Raw genomic sequence first — 19,459 nt, 5'->3', positions numbered from 1 at the left:
AGACAAAGCAGCGAAGATCCAGGCATCAAGAGGATCAGATGAAAGGAAGGCTGAATAGCCAACAAGCTCCTGTACAAAACCTCAACGCGCTGGTCGTGACTGGGCCCGCCGAGGGGTGAACGCCGGCGAGGTCGGCCACGCGGGAGGGCTCTGGGGAACGGAGGGGTTTCGGACGCAAGGTTCCAAACCAGCCACGCCGTTGTTGTTCCGACTCGAGGAAACAAAAGCTTCGGACGGCACAACTCCCCAAGAACTACTCGAGACCATCTCAAAGCAGCGATGGAAGGGAGTTGTGTCACTGCCTTGTGTGTCTGATAGACGGAACAGGCCTTGGGCATTGGGGGGCACGGCAATGGGAGCGCGTGCTGACTCGGAGGTCAGTTTGATGACCTCTCGCCGCCTTTTCCCGTTCTCGCATCGCCCCCCCCTCTCTTTCTTCCCTCCTGATATGTTCTCTTTTCGGCCTTCGCAGGACCAGACCTTTCATGCAGTCTTTTGTTATCAAGCGCTGCCGAGTCGAGTTGACGTTGGACCTCCCGGAGTCGTGTCGATGACCACCATGCCCCTGAGGGAAGTAAACAAACGACCCAAACGCGCATCCGAGCCGCTACGAGCCCGGTTCAGGCAGCAGCATTCCGAGATGTCCGGTTCATAAGAGAGGAGAGAAACCTGCCGCCGCCTAGAGTCTCTAGCAACCGGATAAGGGAAGATCACAGCCGCTCATCCACACGTTAGGTATTGTCTCGAATCACCGAGCCGGACCCAACCAACGCGGCCGTGGGTGTTTGGAATCACTACTGATGAACTGGACTCATAGAGGTTTGTTGGGTGACGGATAATGATGCCGCCGGGATTGGATTTGCCCTTTCCGAGGTACCCGAGGGAAAGTTTGGCCCTCTCCCAAATGCCTTGCTCAAGCCCAGCCGGTCCTGGGCATCAAAGTTCCGAAATGGGCTACATATCTCTTTGCACATGTTGCACGATGCGCATCGTTAGAACTTCAAGACGCTAAACACGCATCGCTCAAGCAATCATCCAAGCAGGCAAGCAAGTAAGCAACGCAGCAGCATATGCGAAACGTGTTCATGTTGTCGTTCCTCTTCCAAATATCGCCACCATCCATAACCCCAGACCTAACACCCCGACAAGATGCATCACAGTCGTACAAACCCCAGACAGACCAGGTGGGAGGAAGAGTAGAACAAAACGGATATAAAAGCGGGAGTAGCGCTTTGGCTTCGCTCCGCACCATTAACCCATGGTACAGTTGAAAGGAACAAAGGTAAACATGAACACAAGAACAAGAGATGGAACAAAAAATCGCACAGCCAACTCCTCACCCTTGTTCCTGCGCACCCGTCCGCCGACCGCCGAACCCGAATCCGGAAATACCAGCTCAACGGAGAAAATCCCCCAAAAACCCAACAATGACTTTGCCGTCCCGACCCGACCGTCAGACACCGAGAGATATTTGCGCCCATGTAGTGTACCCCCAATCGACACCAGATCAGAAAAACACCGAGAAGGCCGCAAAGCACCCCGAAGAACCTCCTTTCCCGTTCCCCTTCCAAACAACACCCTTCGACCCGTTCTCCCTAGGAAGGTCGACACCGTCCCTCTATAATTCCTTTTTGTTGTTTTTGTTTGTTGGGTGTCAGTTCGTGAAACTCCGTGAACCGTCAAGGCTTTTTGTTGTATCGTGATGATGAGCACCAAAATCGCCGCGCCTCCGTGACGAGGAAAGAAAAACGCCCCCAAACCCCCGGTAATGCATGGTATCGAAAACAAGAAAAAGGAGGCCCGAAAAAAACGCCGTAACGTAGCAAACACGCCGATGCAAGAAGGCTGGCTTGACTGGAATGCAAAACCCGCCGTGGAAAATGCCCATGCCCTTGTTTAACCCGAAGAGAAAACAGAGAAAACAAGCCGCAGCCTCCACATTGCGAGGCGGCGGCACCGGATCCGTGCAAGGCTGTTGTTGTGGTGGTGGTGGTTGTGAGGGTATCGCGGTCGGGTATCGATTAGCTCTTTCGTTGCGCCACCCGAGAATTATCCGCCGAAGATTCGTCGTGGTGAATAGCCCATTTGCCGCCAAGAGAGGTTGATTTTGTACAAGTAGGTATCAAAAAAGGGACGCGAGAGAGAAGCGGGACCGCCAGCCGACCTGAAGCAGCTTGGGTCATGTTCCCCCCAGCGCCTGCCCGAGGGTGCAAAAGGAAAGAAGAAATCGATGCCCGCGAGGTTGCCAGATGCCGGTGCCTCCCGCCAAGATGAACACAGCTGCGAGATGAGCGGGGTTTCGCACGGTGGTTTTGCGTCACGTGCCGGTTGCAACGGCGGCGACGTAAACGGCGCTCCGGGTCAGCTCAGACTTATCGCCTGGGCATCACGGAGCCAACGACGCCGCCACCTTACCACCGCCGGGTGACGGGCTGCTGCATCCGGGAGGGAGACACCGAGGGTGGCGGGCTCGACATGGAGATGCCGGTCGCGGGGTTGATGATGGGGATGGCGTTGCGGGCGCGGGTGGCCGCAGGCTGGTGAAGCTTCAACGCGGACGGCTGGCTCTGGAACGAAGGAGGGATGAAGGAAGGCGACGACGACTGCAACGAGAAGGCCGAGAGCTGCGTCGGGTGCTGCGTCGGCGAGCCTTGCGGCGAGTTGCTGGCTAGCGACGACCGCTCCGACGCGGAGCTGTGGAGCGTGATGTACTGTTGCGCAACCACGTGTCAGCTTGGTGGACGGCATGACAACATGACGAGCCCGCGTGGCGACCAGACGAGCTTGGTGGGGCAACACTCACGTCGTTCTCGGTCAACAGGTTGGGGCAGAACTCCAGGTCATCTTCGAGGTCAAAGGACCTCACGGCCTCGAAGCGCATCCGAAAGTTGTTCAGGTTGGCCGCATCGGTCAGCTCCTTCATGCTCCTGACGCCCCGGAACTGCTTTTGCGGATTCTGGGCAACGGCAAGACGCGGGGCTCTGCGATTCCGCCCGCCATGGTGGTTGTGCGAGACAGCGGCAGCGGACACCGGAGTCGGATGCTGAGAGTGAGCGCTGAACTGGTAGAAGGTTGACATGGTGATGGTGGATGATTGGGGGTTGCAAAGCTCAGAGCAAGTGTCGCTGTTGGTCCGAAGTGCTGAGAGGCGGGCGCGTCTGCAATGAAAACAAGCCCACACACAGAGGAATTAGGGTACAAGAAAAAAAGAAAGTCGTCGGTTGTGTGATGGAACGGTGAGAGGAAAGAAATGGTCTTTTTTGGAACAAGTGACGACGCAGCGGTAGGAGGTGGTTGGTGGTGGTGGTTGTAAAAGCGGTGGTCGAAGGTGGTGGTGGTGGTGGTGGTGGTGGTGGTGGTGGTGGGTAGGGTATTTTGGTGGTACGTGGGGATGGCGAAGGGTAAAGTAGGAGGTTGAGGCAAGGAAGAGGCGAAGGAGGGAAGAGGGACAAGTCGGAGCAGGCTGATGGGGTTGGACAAGACCTTCGAGCAAAGAGAAAAGTGGGGGCACACCATAAAGAATGGCGCTAATGCACAAGAGAGGCAGGACCCTGGAGCAACACCCTTGCCAATCCTTGACAACCCTCATCTGGCCCCACCGCCGTCCGCCGCTGGCCACTCCGCTCACGGGCTGGGTGGCGAGGGCCGCATCAGAGAGTGGAGATGAGCGCGCCAATCATTGGGCGACGCCTCGAGGCTAGGCCGGAAGCGGTCTAGACTGCTGGAAACACGCTGTCGTGTAATTTTGGTCCTGGGCAGTCACAACACGGCCCCAGTGCCGGAAGCGTGCGTGGACGGTGCTGGCTCGTTGGAGCTGGAAGCAGCTGGTTGAGGCTCGCTGGGGCTCGCTAGGTCTGGGCGAGGATGCCCTGAAGTCCAAACGTTCCATTCTGCGCATCTGACCCGGACAGCCCGTCCCAGCCCGTCTTCTGCCGTCACCCGACGTGGCCCGATCTGATAGCTGGGGAAGCAGCTTGTCTTTTGCGTGCCATCGTCGGCAGACACCATGGACCTCTCAACGCTCAACGGTCGCGGTCGGCAGCGGCCTGAGATGATGACCGAGCCCCAACGACGCCGGGCCTCGTCCGAACATTGGAGATGAAGGTTGAACAGGCACGGCGGAACGAGACGAAGAAAGCAAGGCAGCAGATGACAAAAGAGATGCACCGTCCTCACGCCAGGCCTAGCCTACTGCGTCCGCAGTATGTACGTACCGACCTCCCTCATGGGTTGGTGATCGGCAGTGAACGAGCTGTGCACAAACTCCGGTGCGCGTTGTGCTGTGGGGTACCCTGTGGGTGCGCTGCCTGATTCGACGGGGCCGATCTGTGGCGCTTGTCGAATGAGGGTCTCGTGAGCCGGCAGCGCTGCATTCCTGGCGCCCGGTGGTGCTGAAACGGGCGCACGAGACCCCATTGGCCCGGCGGCGGCTCGATCTGCGGGCGGGAAGAGTCAGCCCGCATGGAGGGCGAGCTGCTGCACCACCGCAAAGCACCCATCTGCGTCTGCGAAAGGGTTCCGCGAACAGGACAAGGCCCGGGGCTGGATGGAAAGCTCGCCGGACCTGCCCTAGCGGCGGGCCCGGTGAGGGCTTGGACGGCGTTGCCTCGCCACGGCAGGCCCGCCGCGTCCCGAGACTCCGGGCCTGGGGCGCTTGATCAAAACAAACAACACGCAGCGGCGGCAGCGACCATGGCGGCCGGAAAGGCCGGCCGGTTTCTGGTCTCGCCCGGGAGGTGTGTGTCTGAACTGTAACACGCTCTCCCGCTCTCTGGCGCGCACGAGAACCCCCACCCGGGTCTGGAATCTCAACGTGGCATACCTAAGCACACCACGGTGTACATGCAGCATTGAAGCCGTCTGACGATGGTATTCCCATCGGCCCCGGTTCGCAACATCGGTCCGTTGTTACAAGGTACAAAAACCTGCGCATAATTCACGCGGTTTGCGGCCGATTGGGATGCTGGGATCCTCTGATGTTGACATCCTGGCTGGTGTCGCTGATCGTGGCCGCAAGCGCCGAATTGACTTTACAGCCCGGTCCCTGGCTGCCGGTCGTCAGCCGCCAGGACGGCGACAAGCGAGCGTAGGGCGATCGAGGGACAAAAATACCAGATCCACGGGCATTAAAGCGACGTACGTCAAAATCCAAATCCGCAAAGGAGCCATCAACGAGCACGGGCCGGCGGCCCAATGGCCCCCATGGCATGAACCATCCCCAAACACAAACAGCGCGAGTCGGCCGGGCTTCACCGCTCGCCCCCCCGAAGTCGCTGACTCGAAGAGGGCTCCGCCAAGGCCGCCGGCCGATAGGGCTTTCGGGTCGCAAAGCAGCAGCCCAGGGCTAGTTAACTCACTGCCGGACGTGAGGGTGGACAATATGGTTCTCATTTGTGTGGGGTGACAAAGGGGGCAGGAACCGTGGTGGCTGGTCATCCGCCTGGTTTTCTCGACGTTGCATTGCTGGCGTCGCTTCCTCCCTCCTCAGCGGTTCGAATCGGGCTGTGCCAACACACAACGTCCAGCGAACACGCTCGCTCGTTCCGGCGCGCCGATGCGTGCTGAGAGCTTGTCACCGTCGATGAGGGGTCACCGGACTAGTGGAGCGAGCCGGTCGCTCGGTGCTAGCGTTAGTCCCGCTTGTCATGAATCTAGCGAGGGAGAGAGGGGCATCGAGGGGTTCTTGTTCGGGTTTCGACCCGATTTCTCGGCTTGCCCTAGAAGGTTAGCCAGGGTCAAGGTTGGGATCACGGCTTTGTGTTTCGAAAGGAAGGGGGAGGCGGGGGGGGGGGGAAGTAAAATTGCCAGCCGCGAACAAGCGCCATGCGCACATCCTCCCGTCCCATGGAGGATGTCCATCCCCAACCTCACCTCTCGTTGGAAGAATCCCTCGTCATCAGGGCCAGCTGCAAGAGCCTAAGAACGGGAAGTTGTGTCGGAAGAGATGGTTGTGTTTCTGTGAGCGTTGGAGTTCCACGCCAGGCTGAATGCACGCCCCCGTCCAAACCCCTCCTCCCTCCCCCCCTAAACTGGAACGAAACGAGTGAGATCTCCATCAAGCCCGACGCACATCACCTCGCAAGCTCGACGCTGTGATTCGCTTCCGCCCCATTCTGACCTGGAGTCCGGAAATGCAACTGCAACTACAGCACAACAATTGGTAATTCACCACAACCGAACGACCGACATTGCAGTATCCCGTCAAGCTCATTTACGGGGCTGTGCAGAGTCAAGATACCTTGCGTCGCGAGAATCCCTTGCAGATGCTGCGGCTCTACATAGTTACACAGTATAGTATAGTATAGTGGGGGCTTCTCGACAGACAGATTTTCCATGGTTGAGTACACTACGCAGTATGTAATTATGCTGCCTCGCTGTCTGCCTTTCTGCCTGTGCCATGGAACATCGGTGGACATTCAGGGGGGCGGGCCGTTTCGTCCTCATCCTCCCGTCTGTCGACCGACCTCGTCCTGTTGCAGGCCATGAATATGCGGGGCCTGGTCACGCCACATCAGAACGTATTACAGTACTGTGTATGTACAGTACCATTCCCGTTTTCAGCAGGGTAAGGTCAGGTACCTACACAGTATAGTACGTTACAAGCTACTAAGGTACCAACTAGTTAGTTACCGCTCACCGAGGATGACCTGAGCTCTCCGGTCCATCCAGCCTGTGGAATTGGAATTGGACATTGGATGCCGCTCAGCAAGCGTGGCGGGTGCTGCTGGTGGATGCACGGACCACGGGGTGGCCGAAAACATCTACTAGTACTGTGTAACTACTGCGTATAGCATACTGCGTACGTAGGTTGGGCGGAACAGCCAATCACAAGGTCAGGTTGGCACTGCCACACCGCTCTTTCCCCTCCCGCTGCCGGCTCTGCCCACTGGACGAGCGGCATCTGCACTCTGGGCTTGGCAGGAAGGCGGGTGATGGCGCGCGGCGGCGGAGGGGAAAGAACCGGAGAGATGGGCTCAGGAGGTCTCAGTTGTTGTATTGTCGTGTGCTCACTCTTGTTTGAGAGGTCGAGACCAGACTCAAACTGCCGTACACAGTACGTACGTGTACCTGAACCGCCCGTTCACCTGGGTGATGACATGTCTGAGCTGGGTTGTCTGAACGGTGACGATCAACACGCCAGCGCCACCACGGCGCATCGCCATCATTTGTTGCTTTTTCCCCAGACAGCGGAACCGGGACGCCATGCCACCCCCTCCCTCTCCACGCCATCTCCCCATGCGCTGTCCTCTCGCACCCTCTCTCTTCCCTCTGCCTTGTCTGCCGTTGTGCTGCTCGGGGGTTACTGCGCAGGCTGCAGCAGCGCACAGCGGGGAATCCATGGCCACCGAAAATGGTAACCATGTGGCATGAACCGCGTGCCCGCCCGCCACCCGCCAGTCCGCGAGAGGGACGCCGTGCGATCTCGCATCCCCAATGCAAGTTTCCCCTGCATGCAGCGCTCACGAGTTCATTTTCGCTTGTTCTCGAGACGGCCTCCGGCTCATCTCGATACCTGACGCCATCTACTCAAAGGGGTGGGGTTCCACCGCCTGCTCGATTCTTTGCAGCCCGATGGTGGGGGGGGGCGGGGGGGAGGTTCGACCGGTTCTGCCGGTTCGAAAAGGAGTCGTCCTCGGAGAACCCCGCCTGCGTGACGGGTCACCGATGAGGACTGTCACTCCACTGCCGTGCGGCGCGTGTCTCGTGCAGTTGCAGGTTTTTTGCTGGGCACGCGTCATTTCGAAAAAAAAAAAAAAAAATCTGCCGCTCCCCTGTGTGGGCCTGGAGATCGCCGACTCGTGAGGAGGGCGTCAGGGCAGCCCGAACGCCTGGCACAGGGCTTGCTGAAATGAGCCCATCGCAGCGGGCCTATCGAAGTCAAAGCCGATGATGTCGGCCCCTGGCCGGTCTCGGTTTCGGGTCCCCGCGCGTTCAAGGGCCCATCTGACAAAGATGCGCTGTCGCTGACCACCTTCTCAACCGTTAGAGCGCGGGCCCGGCCCCTGTGGCCCGACATCAGCAGAAGCTTGGGCGGCAGCCGTTGGCTCCTCTCGGCAGCCCGTTGGCCCCGTCGATCGGCTCGGACCACCGATTCCATCACCGGCCCATCCCCGGGCCCGGATCTAGCCGTCTTGCCGTCGGCATCTCGCGGTCGCCCGGAGATCCGGCTGTTTTGCTTGGGCCATGCTTTGCTTCCCTTCTCTGACACGGCCGCCCAATGGTGCTGAGCAGGGGGCGCTGTTGGTGCAATCGCACCGAAAGCGGGCTTGGTGGCTTGGTGATGTCTGCTGCTATGGATTTCTTTGAATAATCATGCGACCGGGAGGTCGCCGGGCCATTGCTCGTGGGCGAGAGATTGCTCCCGCCGGCCAGCAGCGTCTGGGCCGCATCCCTGGATCAACAACTGCGGCAGCAGGATTGTTCCGCAGCCGATGCGATCGCCGCAGCTTTTCAGCGGCGAACTTGATCTGTAAATCGCCCAACGTTTGGCTCCTGTTATCCATGACGCGCGGTGGAGTCTGGGTTGCTGGCAGCGGTCATGCATTCCAGGTTGGCGGTTTCTGGCCTTGTTCATGGCTTATAGTTATCTTTTGGTGTTGAACTCGGGTTAGAGAAACTCCAAAACCATCGGCCGATGACGTCATGGCATGCTGGCGAGCGCTATGATGGAAAACCCGCCTCATGAAAACGATGATGTCGGCCGTCACTGTACGATCGGTAGCTGGTGGTAATAAATTGGCTGGTTCTATTCGGTCCCAGATAGTTTCCCTTTGCTTCATCCCCTCGACATATCCCATTGCGCTTCACAAAGAACCCCAAAAACCGTCGTCCCCTTTTTGAGAGAGACCGCGACATCCCACCATCAGCACCACAACCATCATACGAATTCTAAGCACACGATGGCTCCTCGCGCCCTCTTTACCGTCCTTCGCCCCTCTACCGCCTCTCTCTCCATCATCCCCCGCCGGTCCATCGCTACCATCACTCGTCCCCTTTGTGAGCCCCTGAAGGAAAACACCACTTGTACGATCCTCTCCTCATCTCCCCCTCCCCCTTATACCACGAACGCGGCAACCCCGCTGCGAACCATACGGCAACCGGCTGACACGAAACCCTCCCGCTCAACAACACAGCCGATCCCCCCTCCTCCGCCGACATCGAGCGCCACAAGAAGGACTCCCTGGACAAGCAGCGCAGCGGCCAGGCCGAGTGGAAGTCCGAGCTGGCCTCCGTCAGCGAGGAATGCGTGAAAGCCGACCAAGAGGAGATCGCCGGGCCTGAGGCGATAAAGAAGCTGCAGGAGCGGACGAAGGGGGTGCCCGAAGCGACGAGGAAGCATATGGAGGAGGTGAAGATTTAAGCATTTCTGTTCTTTTTTTTTTTCTTTGTCTCTTTTTCCTTTCTTCCTTTCCCTGGCTCTTGTTTTTTTTAAATTGTTGTCTCGCTTTCTCTGTTTTACTTGCTCGTCGCCAGGCGCTTCTGCTTGCCCTCCCTTATCTCCAAGACACCACGCCGAGAGACGGACTATCAACTCCGGAGAAAGACAACCCCTTGGTCGGTCGCTCAAGAGGGCATAGTCCTTCGCACAAAGGAAGAGAGGTTGCAAAACATGGCATGGCATGGGCTAATCAACAAGCGGGGGTTCCACTACAGAGGGTTCGATAATGGTCGAAAACAGAACGGCCGGTGTCTACCTCTCTTCCTCGAAGCATTGCTGCTCTTGTGGGCTTTCCGGCTTTTTCACTTTATATATCGACGAGATGACGGTACATATTGGACGAGGCGAGCACTTGTGGCTGGGCAGGGGGGTCACCTCAGGAGGGGGGAGGTTGAGGATGAGGCGAGAGGCAAGGCTTGGGTGAGACTGAAGATTGTACTTACATTCAAACAAGAAAAGTTCTCGATGAATCAACCCATTCGAAGCAAAACGCCACGTGGTCATGCTCTCGGTTTCACTGTGATTGATTGCTGCCGCCTGCCTGGCCACGAGCAACGGAAGCTAAGCGAGCACGCCTCGCAGCATGAGAGAACTGCCTCAACGCTCCACACAACCACCAGAAACATGCTCCGCGATAACGCCTGGCAGATGCGAACGGAAGTTACGGGTATCACTCGCCTGAAAAACACAGGCCGGACCTGGAAACAAACCACCTCTACACGCCAAAATATACACACCTCCAGCACCCAGCCATGCACCCCTCCCTCAACCCTCACTCAGCTCAACTCCTCGCCCGCCCTCTGGTCCTGCCTCTGCCTCTCCCTCTCCCTCTCCCACGTCCCCGTCCCCTCCCTCCCCGAATCGCCATCCCCCTCCCGCGCCTCGCAATGGACGGCCGCGCTGGGATGTCCTCATCCGCCTCGTCATCCTCGTCCGAAGACAGCTCTCGAGATTCGTCCCGGCTCCGGCTTGATCCATACCCGGACGGGCCGTCGCTGTAATCACGGCCATCGATAGACGCGTCCTCGTCTAAATCCCCCAGCCGGACGATGGTCAGGCCTAGGGGAGCGCGCGGGGGGGAGGGCGCCGGTGGCGGAGATGGCGATGCTTCGGGCTCGAGTTCTGGTTCGGGTTCCGGCTCGGCAGGCGGGGAGATGTCGTCGTGGTGTTGCTCCTCAACGTCCATCGGCTCGGGAGAATGGCGCTCGGGTTCGGGGGAATGCGGCTTGGCGAGGGGTGGTTTGGATCTAGCAGCGATGGAACGCGCAACGGCGACAACAGGAGCGGGGGTGGCCGAAGCACTCTTTCCCTCTTTCACAGACCTAGTCCTGCGCGAGATCCTAGCCTCTGGTTCCTCGTGGACAGACGGAGACGGGCTCGGCGAGCTCGACCGGCTGCGCTCCTCATCCGAGATCGGTTCCTCCTCGGCGTTCGGGTCAAACTCGTCATCGTCGCTATCCGAATCCTCCTGGCGCAGAGCAGCCCTTCGTCCAAACCCACCGCGACCTCTACCGCGGGGCGCGCCCCTGCCTCTCCCTCTGATCGAGCCGCCTCTGCCACGCGTGGCCGTGTTGGCTGGCGTATACTCGGAGTCCGCCGAAGGCTCACGGCCTTCGCTGGTGCTGCTGGCCCTCGCGCTGCTCTCCCTCGCAGCCGTCCCTGACGCAGGCGCGGCGGCGGGAGCAGGACGGGTGCTCTTACGTTGGCCGATCCGAACTTTCTTCCCCCGCAGCCGCATCTTCTCGGCGAGGGACATGTATGGGATCTCCACGGTGACGATGCTCGAGGTAGGGGGTTGCGCTGCCTCAGCCTCAGGCTTCCGCGAGGGTTCTCGGCCCCGCCTCCTAGGCTCGGCGGACGCCGCAGGCTCGGCGGGCGCTGATGGTTCGGGCGCAATGATCTCGCCGTTGTCGTCAAAGGCATCGAGCTGCTCGGCCAGCTGGGCGTCGATGTCGTGCTCTCCCGCGTCGGAGCCGGCATCGAGCGGCGTGCGCGCACGCAGAGGTCGCCCGCGGCGCTTCCCGGTCGATGCTGTCGCCGTTGGTCTGGGATCTGGCGTTGCGCTCTGCAGGACAGCTGTCTCCGATTTGCGAGACCGACCGGGGCCTCTCTTCTTAGCAGGGGCCGGTTGGCTCGTTGGGTCCTGCGCGGCCGGTGCGATGTTGACGCTTGTCATGGCGAAGACGGCTGCCGAAGCCAAATCCAGAGGGTCCTGGCTGGCATTTTCGGCAACGTCTTGAGCTTCCTGAGCAGTGCTCGGCGCGGGCTTCTCTGGCTGAGGCCGAGGCTCCACGATCTCGTTAAACTCGTCCTCGCCCTGCTCATCCACGACGTACGAAACCTTGGGCCGCGCGTGTCGAAGCGCAGGCCGACGGGGCGAGGGAGACCGAGGCTCTGGGGACTTGTCGGCGGCCGCGGCGCCCTCTGCAGGCTGGGTCGCCGTCTGGGCCGCCCCGTCGGCGTTGGACGCGCCAGGCTGATCCGCTGGGGTGGGGGCCGCGACGTCCGCCGCCGCTTCGCCGTCACCGAACAAGGCTGGATCCATGTTGCTCAGAGCAGTTTCCTGAGGATCGCGTTGCGGGGCGTGGTCAAGCTTGGGCTTCTTCCGGTGGGACCTTGGTCCCTGGAAGTCAGGATCATCCTCTTCTTCATGCTTGGCTCGGCGCTTTGCGATTCGGAGCTGCTTCTTGAGGTACTCGGGCATCTCAGGCTCGTCATTGGTCACCAGGGCGTCGGGCGGAGGCGCCTGATACGGGTCGAAGAGAATCCGGTCGGGGCTGTCGTCCTGTTCGTAATACCCCATGCCGAGCATCCTCTCGCGGCCGAGGGCCGATGGGTCTGGGTAGGATGACCGATCCTGACTGTCAACCTCGGACATATCGACCGAGGGCGCGTGGTGTCCGTTGGGATACGGATGCGGCTGCTGTTCGTTGGCGATCTCTGGCGCGGCGCCATAGTCACCCATGGGCGCGACTCCAGGGCCGGTCCCGTCAGGCGGCGCGCCGTAGCCATCACCCGCAAGCGGATGATCCATGGCCGCGGCTAGCGTGTTGTTCTCGGGAACGGGCGCATTGGGCAGGGCCTGAGTCAAGTCCACCGGCTGCTTTGCCTTTTCGGCCTCGGCGAGTTGCTGCAGCCGCTGCATGCGCTTGCTCGAGAGGCTCCGGCTCTCGTCGAGGCTCTTCAGCCACGTCAGGTTGTGAACGCGGAAGTCGACAAGCGACTCCACGCTCCGGTCATCGGCGATGCGACGCGTGTCGTGGCCGAGAAGGGTGTTCTTGGGGATGTACGGCGTGCCGATGCCGACGCGGCGGCAATAGCCGCAGTTGCAAATCTTGCGGCACTTGGGGCACTGCCAGAACTCGTCCTGCATGGCGTCCTGGGGCATCATGTCGAAGGCCCGGTAGAGCACGCCGTAGCAGTACGCTTCGGTGCAGCCCGGGGTCTTGCAGAAGGCCAGCTTGTATCTGTAGTCCTTGTGCTGGCACACGTGGCAGCGGTACACGTCGCCCTGCTTCCTCTTTCTCTTGGGCTTCTTCTTTTTCTTGACCCGGCCGTCGTCGTCGACCTCGACCTCCGTCTCCACGTCCTCGGACGGCGGCTTGACCTTGACCTGCGTGATGTCGTTGAAGGGCCGCATGCGGAGCTGCTCTTGGCAGATTTGGGCGACCGACTTCTTGCCGAGGCGCTTTCGGGCGAGCTCGAGCGGCAGAGGCGAAGCGTCAAGGTCGATATACCCATCGTTCTTGATGATGAGGGCGCGCCAGGTCTCGTAGCGGTCGACGAGGTCGGACCAGCGCCACTGTTCGCACCAGCTCAGGTTGGACACGCAAAAGCACGAACGGCCCATGCAGTAGCACTCCATGCAGATGTCGTACGTGTCATCATCCCCGCTCACCAGCTTGCGCACGCAGTGCTTGCACGTAAGGAAGCGGTTGAAGATGTTCGAGCGGCAGTAGGAGCAGGTGATGTTGGAGTCATACTCGATGAAGTCGACCTCTTTCTCGCACGTGGCGAACATCTCGTCGAGCAGGATCTCTGCGTAGAGGCGGGACAGGGCTTTGAAGTCGGCGGCCATTTGCTTCATGCGGGCCGAGCTCTTGATCAGGTCCTGGCCGAAGCCCGGGAAGCCGAGGTCGGCCGTCCTCTCCGCCTGGGTCATCTCGCGATAGTACTTTTCCAGCGTGAAAAAGATGATGGCCTTGTTCTTGTACTGCTCGTCGCGGCACACGAGACGGGCCTTCGGCAGGGCTTCGCGAAGCGCCATCTGCAAGGTTTCGACCGTGGTGCGGTTCCAGGCGACCTTGATGGTGCGGGTGCCGCGGTTCCAGACCTGATGCGGGGCGAGCGGAGGCACCAAGATGAAATCGCCAACCTTTTGCTCGACGATGTAGACGGGGAACGTGGCCTTCTTCCAGGCGTTGATCTGGGCAAAGTGCTTCTCGATCTCAATGTCGTGGCCCAGCATGGACAAGAAATACTCGCCGACCACCTCGCGGTCCTTGGTCTCGGTCATGAACCAGATGGAGCTGCCCGGTTTCTCGCCGTTCTCGTCGCCCGACGCGTCCACCATGATGTTCTGGCCCAGGCTGGCGCACATTTCGCGGTGGGCCGGCGTGTAGGTGCCCTCGTGACCGATGTAGCACATGAGGTTCTGGGCGCGCATCTCCTCGGGGAGGCTGCTCATCAGGTCGCCGGCGGGCGCGGGCATGCGGGCCCCGGGAAACAAGTCGTCGATATCGCCCCGCCCCCGGTTCGCGCGCTCTTCGACGTTCTCGTTCATGTAGAAGAGGTTCGGGGGGATGACGCGCTTGAGGTGCTCGTGCCATTCGGGCGGGCAGTCGATGTCTTTGAGGTAGAGGCGTTGGCGGCGCTCATCGCGGAAGGTGGCCGGGGTCAAAAGGTTCGCCAACAGCTTCATGGAGCGCAGGTAGTGACCGATGGTCATGGGGATGTCGGTTTGGGCGACGAGGTCGCGGACATTTTCGGCTGGAGGCGATGTCAGCAGTCCGACCCAGCGTCGGCTCGCTCAAGCTTCGGCGACCTCGACAAGAGCCACGCACGCTTCTTGTTGTATGTTTTCTCGAGCCATGCGGCGCTGAAGAGCGACTTCGGCAGGAGGTCGTTCCATTTTTCGATGACGAGCGGCTTCCCGCCGTGGATGACGTGAAGGAACACGAGCTTTTCGAACTCTTGGGGCCCAAGATTCCTGATTTGAGCGGCCGAGACGCGCAAAACCCAATGGAAATTGGGAGTGCGCTCGACCAGGGCGTGGAGGTCGAGGTCGGGGGGGATGGGATCGAACTTGGCTTGCGGATGCTGGGCGGGAGGCATGGTGGGCGAGCGAAAAGGGCACCGCCTTGCGATTGCTGTCACTGGATGCTGCACGCTACATTTTGCTTGGGTTATTGGCTTTTGCAGTGCTTCGGCGGCTTGAATCTGCCGATGGGTGGTGGATTGGTCCGGTGTTGGGTGGTGTTGCGAGACCGGGGCTTCGGGAGTTTTGCACTGCGACCGTCGTCATCGACCTCGAAAGTTGTCCCAGGGAAAGACGCGGTTAAACATGGCAGCACCGGACGCGTCCCGTCCCATAGGTCCGCCGAAATTAGTTTAGCGGGGATCTCCACTGCCCCGGCGCCAAGGCAGAAGTGGGGCAACGTTGCTTGGCGTTGGAATTGTGGAGCCCGGTTCGGGTCGGGAGCTGCATGTTGGTCCGACCCGTCTCTCTCGGAACCTCCCCGGCAACGTTGAGGCTCAATCCCCAAGCGCCAGTGAGATTGACGATCCATTGAGCGGCGGGTTTCTTTTTCTCTGCTTCTTTTTTTCTTTGGGTTTTATTTTCTGTCAAAATATTCAAGGGGAAACCCCCCCAATGCGTCAGGAGTTGTGAAGAGGGTGGAAGGCTTTTTTTTTGTTTCTGTTTTTTGTTTTGGCAAAAAGAGCCCCTGGCAGTCCGCTGTAACATACTGCCCAGGGCACTCTCTCATGGCGACATGTCGAGCGACCCATAGGCCGCCCTTGAGGCACGCCTTGTCAGGAGCCTTCAAGCTCACTACACCCCGCCATCTGGTGCTGCTCCCTCGGCCGGCCCAGACTTCCACAGCTCTCTCAGCCCCTCGCTCCCTGGGGCTCACAGCGTATCGGGCCCCCTCACCTCGCTCCCTGACGGCCTATCACACAACCACCAAGCTCCTCTCAACCACGAGCGCTCCCAGCCCGCTCGCCGCTGATCCCAACCTTCCCGCCTACCAACCACCCAAAACAGGCCTCCTCTCCTTTCTCCCTGCTTCATGGGTCCCCTACGCCGAACTCACCCGCATCGACAAGCCCACGGGCGCCTACTACCTCTACTTCCCCTGCGTCTTCTCGACCCTGCTCGCCGCTCCGCTGGCCACGCCCATCGCCGCCCCGTCCGCCGTCCTCGGCACCTCTCTCCTCTTCCTCACCGGCGCCGTCATCATGCGCGGCGCCGGCTGCACCATCAACGACCTGTGGGACCGCAACCTGGATCCGCACGTCGCTCGCACCCGCCTGCGGCCCCTCGCGCGCGGCGCCGTCACCCCGTTTCAGGCAATCGTCTTCACCGGGGGCCAGCTGCTCGCGGGCTTGGCGGTGCTGCTGCAGTTCCCGTGGGAGTGCTTCTTCTACGCGACTCCGAGCCTGCTGTTTGTGGCGACCTATCCGCTCGCCAAGCGGGTCACGTACTATCCGCAGTTCGTTCTCGGGCTGACCTTTTCTTGGGGGGCCATCATGGGGTTCCCCGCGCTGGGCGTCGACCTGCTCACCGACGCCCCCGCCCAGGCCGCCGCGGCGCTGCTGTATCTCTCCAACGTCGCCTGGACCGTGCTGTACGACATGATCTACGCCCACATGGACGTTCGTGATGACGTCAAGGCCGGGATCAAGAGCATCGCGCTCAAGCACGGAGCCCGGACCAAGCAGGTGCTGACGGGCCTGGCTCTGGTCCAGGTCGGCTTGTTGGCGGGCGCCGGCGCTGCCGTAGGAGCGGGGCCGGCCTTCTACATCGGCAGCTGCGGCGGTGCGCTTGTCACGCTCGGTGTTATGATCAGGAGGGTCAACCTCAAGAGCGTCAGCGACTGCTGGTGGTGGTTTGTCAACGGATGCTGGATCACGGGCGGCGTCATCACGGCTGGCTTGGCGGCGGATTACTTGGTGAAGTACGTCGGGAGGGAGGAGAGGGATCAGGCAGGGGCCTCGACAGAGCTGAAAGCGGAGGCTTCTTGATGAGAGGGCATGTAATTCTAGAAGTAGACTCTGTGGTTTGTACAACACGATAGACTTATAGAAGTCTAGAAGCCGGTGGGAGGCCGGGATGTGGAGTTATCTGATTCACAGGCCGTGAACAGGCTTCCCAACTCCGAAATGCCTTGGTCTGAAGAAACCACCGCATAGCGAGTTTGTGTTCTGCCCCGCGGTGGTCTGTGAAACTGCATCGAATCCCAAGAGACGCCAAACTCCCCAAGACGTATCACTGCTAGGGATACGGATGCCGCCGGCTTGTGCTCTCACGTCTCTGAGAACCAACCATTGCGCTCTGTCCATGGTTGGGTCCAATACCTTCCCCTAAAGCTGTAACCGCTGCCAATTTTCTCACCCACGTTTTGTTTATCGATCTCGAATCCAATCACAGCAATTCATTTTCCGCTGTCTCTTGTTGACTATCTGTCTTTTCCCAGCTCCTTAAAGGGAATCTCCACCATCTGTTGAGCACCATGGGGTCTCCAAAGAAGAGAAAATGTAAACAACCAACACGCCTTGCGCGCCCCCGGTCGGTTGACTGCTAACTCTAACCAGCGATCGAGGATAAAGGCCTCATCACCCCGGAGGATATCGACGAGATGGAGCGCAAGCTTGGCGATGTCGGGCGTAAGTGTTTCATTCCGCCTGGACGAAACAGAATTGAGAAGCCCCTTCAGAAACTCACCTCATTGTGCTAGGAGGTGGGGATTTCCCTATGGCCCGAAAGAGAGGCTGGTCAACGGCGACGACGTCGTTGTCATCGTCGTCGGGAAGTTGCGAAAAGGCAGCACCGGCGCCTCCGACCCCGACCCGGACCCCGCCGCCGCCGCCGCCTCCTGCCACCCCGGCTCATAAGGAGATCGTTCGGGAGCTTGAGGCCCGGGCCAAAGACTCGCTGGCGGTCGCCAAGTCGCAGAGCATGACAACAAGTAGGACAATCGTCACAGCCACGGCACGCCAGCAGAGCTCATTGGATACGATCCGGGAGAGCTATGCAGAGTCCCCCTCCCGGATCGCGGTCTCGGCTCGGCCAGCGCTCCCAGAGAATTGGAACACCGCTCACCCACGGGCACGCACTCCGGAATCGAGAATGGAGAATGTATTCGAGCCCCAAACTGCAAGGCCGGACAGAAAAGAGAAAACCCCAAAAATATTTCACCGGCTTTCTGAAACTTCTTTCACCGCAGACCTGCCGCATCGCCAGCCAGCAAAAAGCCCAACACCACAAAAGCCGCCCAAACCAAAGCATGGCCTGTTCTCATCCAGTTGGCCGTTGTTTATGAGCAAGATGACTTTGTTGCCACGACCAACGCTCAGCATTCCGATGACGGTCTCCTACACGGAAAAGCCCAACATGGGGAAGATCAGGCCATGCAAGCCTCCCGAGGAGAAGGGGAGCGAGAGCAAGTCGGCCGTGAGCAAGCTCGGCGGACTCAAGTCGACACTGAAGAGATCGGCTTCGATATTGTCGCCCAAGAAGAAGGCCGTAGCACAGGGTAAGCACGGGCCCTTTCACCCCAACAGAACAGACACTCACCATGTCTATGGTAGCTGCGTTTCAGGGCCCGACTGCGGCGATCCCGCAGGACAAGACTGCGCTGTATTCTTTGCGTAAGCCTGAACCGCCGCTGAGCGAGACAACGAGCTGCCCACAAAGCCAAAACGACCCGACGACGGCACGAGCTGACCAAGCGGAATCCCACCCAGGCGACAAAGCCAGAGACACCAAGATCGCCCGCTCACCTGCCTCCCTCCACCCTGTTTACTACACCAGAGCCTCGAACCCCATGCAAGACTCAGTCTGCGATACAACGGCCCGCCAGAGCAAACTGCCTGACCTTTGTCCGTCACGGCCACGGAGCTTTGCTTCGAGGCTGGCCGCCGCAGGCTCACGGTCTCCGCCCCCGGGCGTTGCGCTACCTTTCATGCCTCCGGCAGCGATTCGGGCTCTGCCTGACACACCTGCCCTGAAGCCAACCAACGGGCAGAAGGCGGAGCAAACCAAGAAGCAGGGCTCTTTGACATCCCAGAGACAGACAGTCGCCACCACGACGACCGCCGGGGCACCCACGGACAGACCCCTCCCGCCACTCCCTCCTCTTCGTCCCACCACTCCAGCCACCACAGTAATTACCAACCGCGACTCCGTCCTGTGCTACCCAGCGACAGGCGAGTTTACGTGCTACCCCATGCTGAGCCCCTACGACCCCGAGGGTGCGGCACGGTTTTCGATGGTGTGCGATATGAATGCCACGGCAGGGGAGCAAGGCCAAACCTATCATTACGATGGCGGGGTGTCGTCCCAGGCACGTCAGCAACAGGGGATGCAAGATCCTGACAGGATGTTCCCTTTGTTGGACCCGGAGAGGTTGTCGATGCGACAGGTGAGCGCCGGCAGCAGGGGATCGGTGGAGCTGGGTGTCGCAGGTGTTGTTGTTTATGATGCGGAAGGGGTGGCGAAGAGGTCGTCGTCATACTACGGTGATGAGAAGGAGGAGGAGGAAGCGGGAGACCAGAGGTCGTCTTCGTGTTACGGTGATGAAGAGGAAAAGACAGCTGATGAGGAGGTGAGATGACGGTGGGAGTGAAGCGGAAGAGATCCTTTGTTGTTCCTGTTAATTATAGCGACGGGATGCGAGAGAGTCTGGGAGAAAAGGAGCAGGAGCACGGCGTTGAGAGTGGTATTGTGCAGGAATTGTGAAGGTGTATGGTGTTTGTATGCTAGGCTCGGCGAGTGGGATATAATGTCCGTGTATATCG

At 59.9% G+C, this 19,459-nt stretch overlaps 4 protein-coding genes across 4 annotated transcripts; 2 read left to right on the top strand and 2 right to left on the bottom strand.

Moving 5' to 3' along the window:
- Positions 1-2,411: 2,411 nt before the first annotated feature.
- On the bottom strand, positions 2,412-3,079 carry VTJ83DRAFT_6439 (uncharacterized protein; the record flags this gene model as incomplete). The annotated part of the gene is made up of 2 exons (XM_071013150.1): positions 2,412-2,711; positions 2,804-3,079. The coding sequence occupies 2 exons, from the start codon at positions 3,077-3,079 to the stop codon at positions 2,412-2,414; spliced, it is 576 nt and encodes a 191-aa protein (XP_070864066.1).
- A 5,821-nt stretch (positions 3,080-8,900) lies between these two features.
- On the top strand, positions 8,901-9,361 carry VTJ83DRAFT_6438 (uncharacterized protein; the record flags this gene model as incomplete). Its single annotated transcript, XM_071013149.1, has 2 exons — positions 8,901-9,024; positions 9,135-9,361. The coding sequence occupies 2 exons, from the start codon at positions 8,901-8,903 to the stop codon at positions 9,359-9,361; spliced, it is 351 nt and encodes a 116-aa protein (XP_070864065.1).
- Positions 9,362-10,215: 854 nt separating this feature from the next.
- Positions 10,216-14,773, bottom strand: VTJ83DRAFT_6437 (uncharacterized protein; the record flags this gene model as incomplete). The annotated part of the gene is made up of 3 exons (XM_071013148.1): positions 10,216-10,339; positions 10,420-14,428; positions 14,503-14,773. 3 exons carry the CDS (start codon positions 14,771-14,773, stop codon positions 10,216-10,218), a joined length of 4,404 nt encoding a protein of 1,467 aa, XP_070864064.1.
- Positions 14,774-15,424: 651 nt separating this feature from the next.
- Positions 15,425-16,684, top strand: VTJ83DRAFT_6436 (uncharacterized protein; the record flags this gene model as incomplete). Its single annotated transcript, XM_071013147.1, has 1 exon — positions 15,425-16,684. The coding sequence occupies one exon, from the start codon at positions 15,425-15,427 to the stop codon at positions 16,682-16,684; it is 1,260 nt and encodes a 419-aa protein (XP_070864063.1).
- Between the last annotated feature and the right edge of the window lie 2,775 nt (positions 16,685-19,459).

The sequence above is a fragment of the Remersonia thermophila genome, chromosome 6 (genome assembly GCF_042764415.1).
Source record: "Remersonia thermophila strain ATCC 22073 chromosome 6, whole genome shotgun sequence".
Taxonomy (NCBI): Eukaryota; Fungi; Ascomycota; class Sordariomycetes; order Sordariales; family Chaetomiaceae; genus Remersonia; species Remersonia thermophila.
The sequence above is the reverse complement of the archived record's forward strand: the minus strand, read 5'-3'. Positions and strand labels throughout refer to the sequence as shown.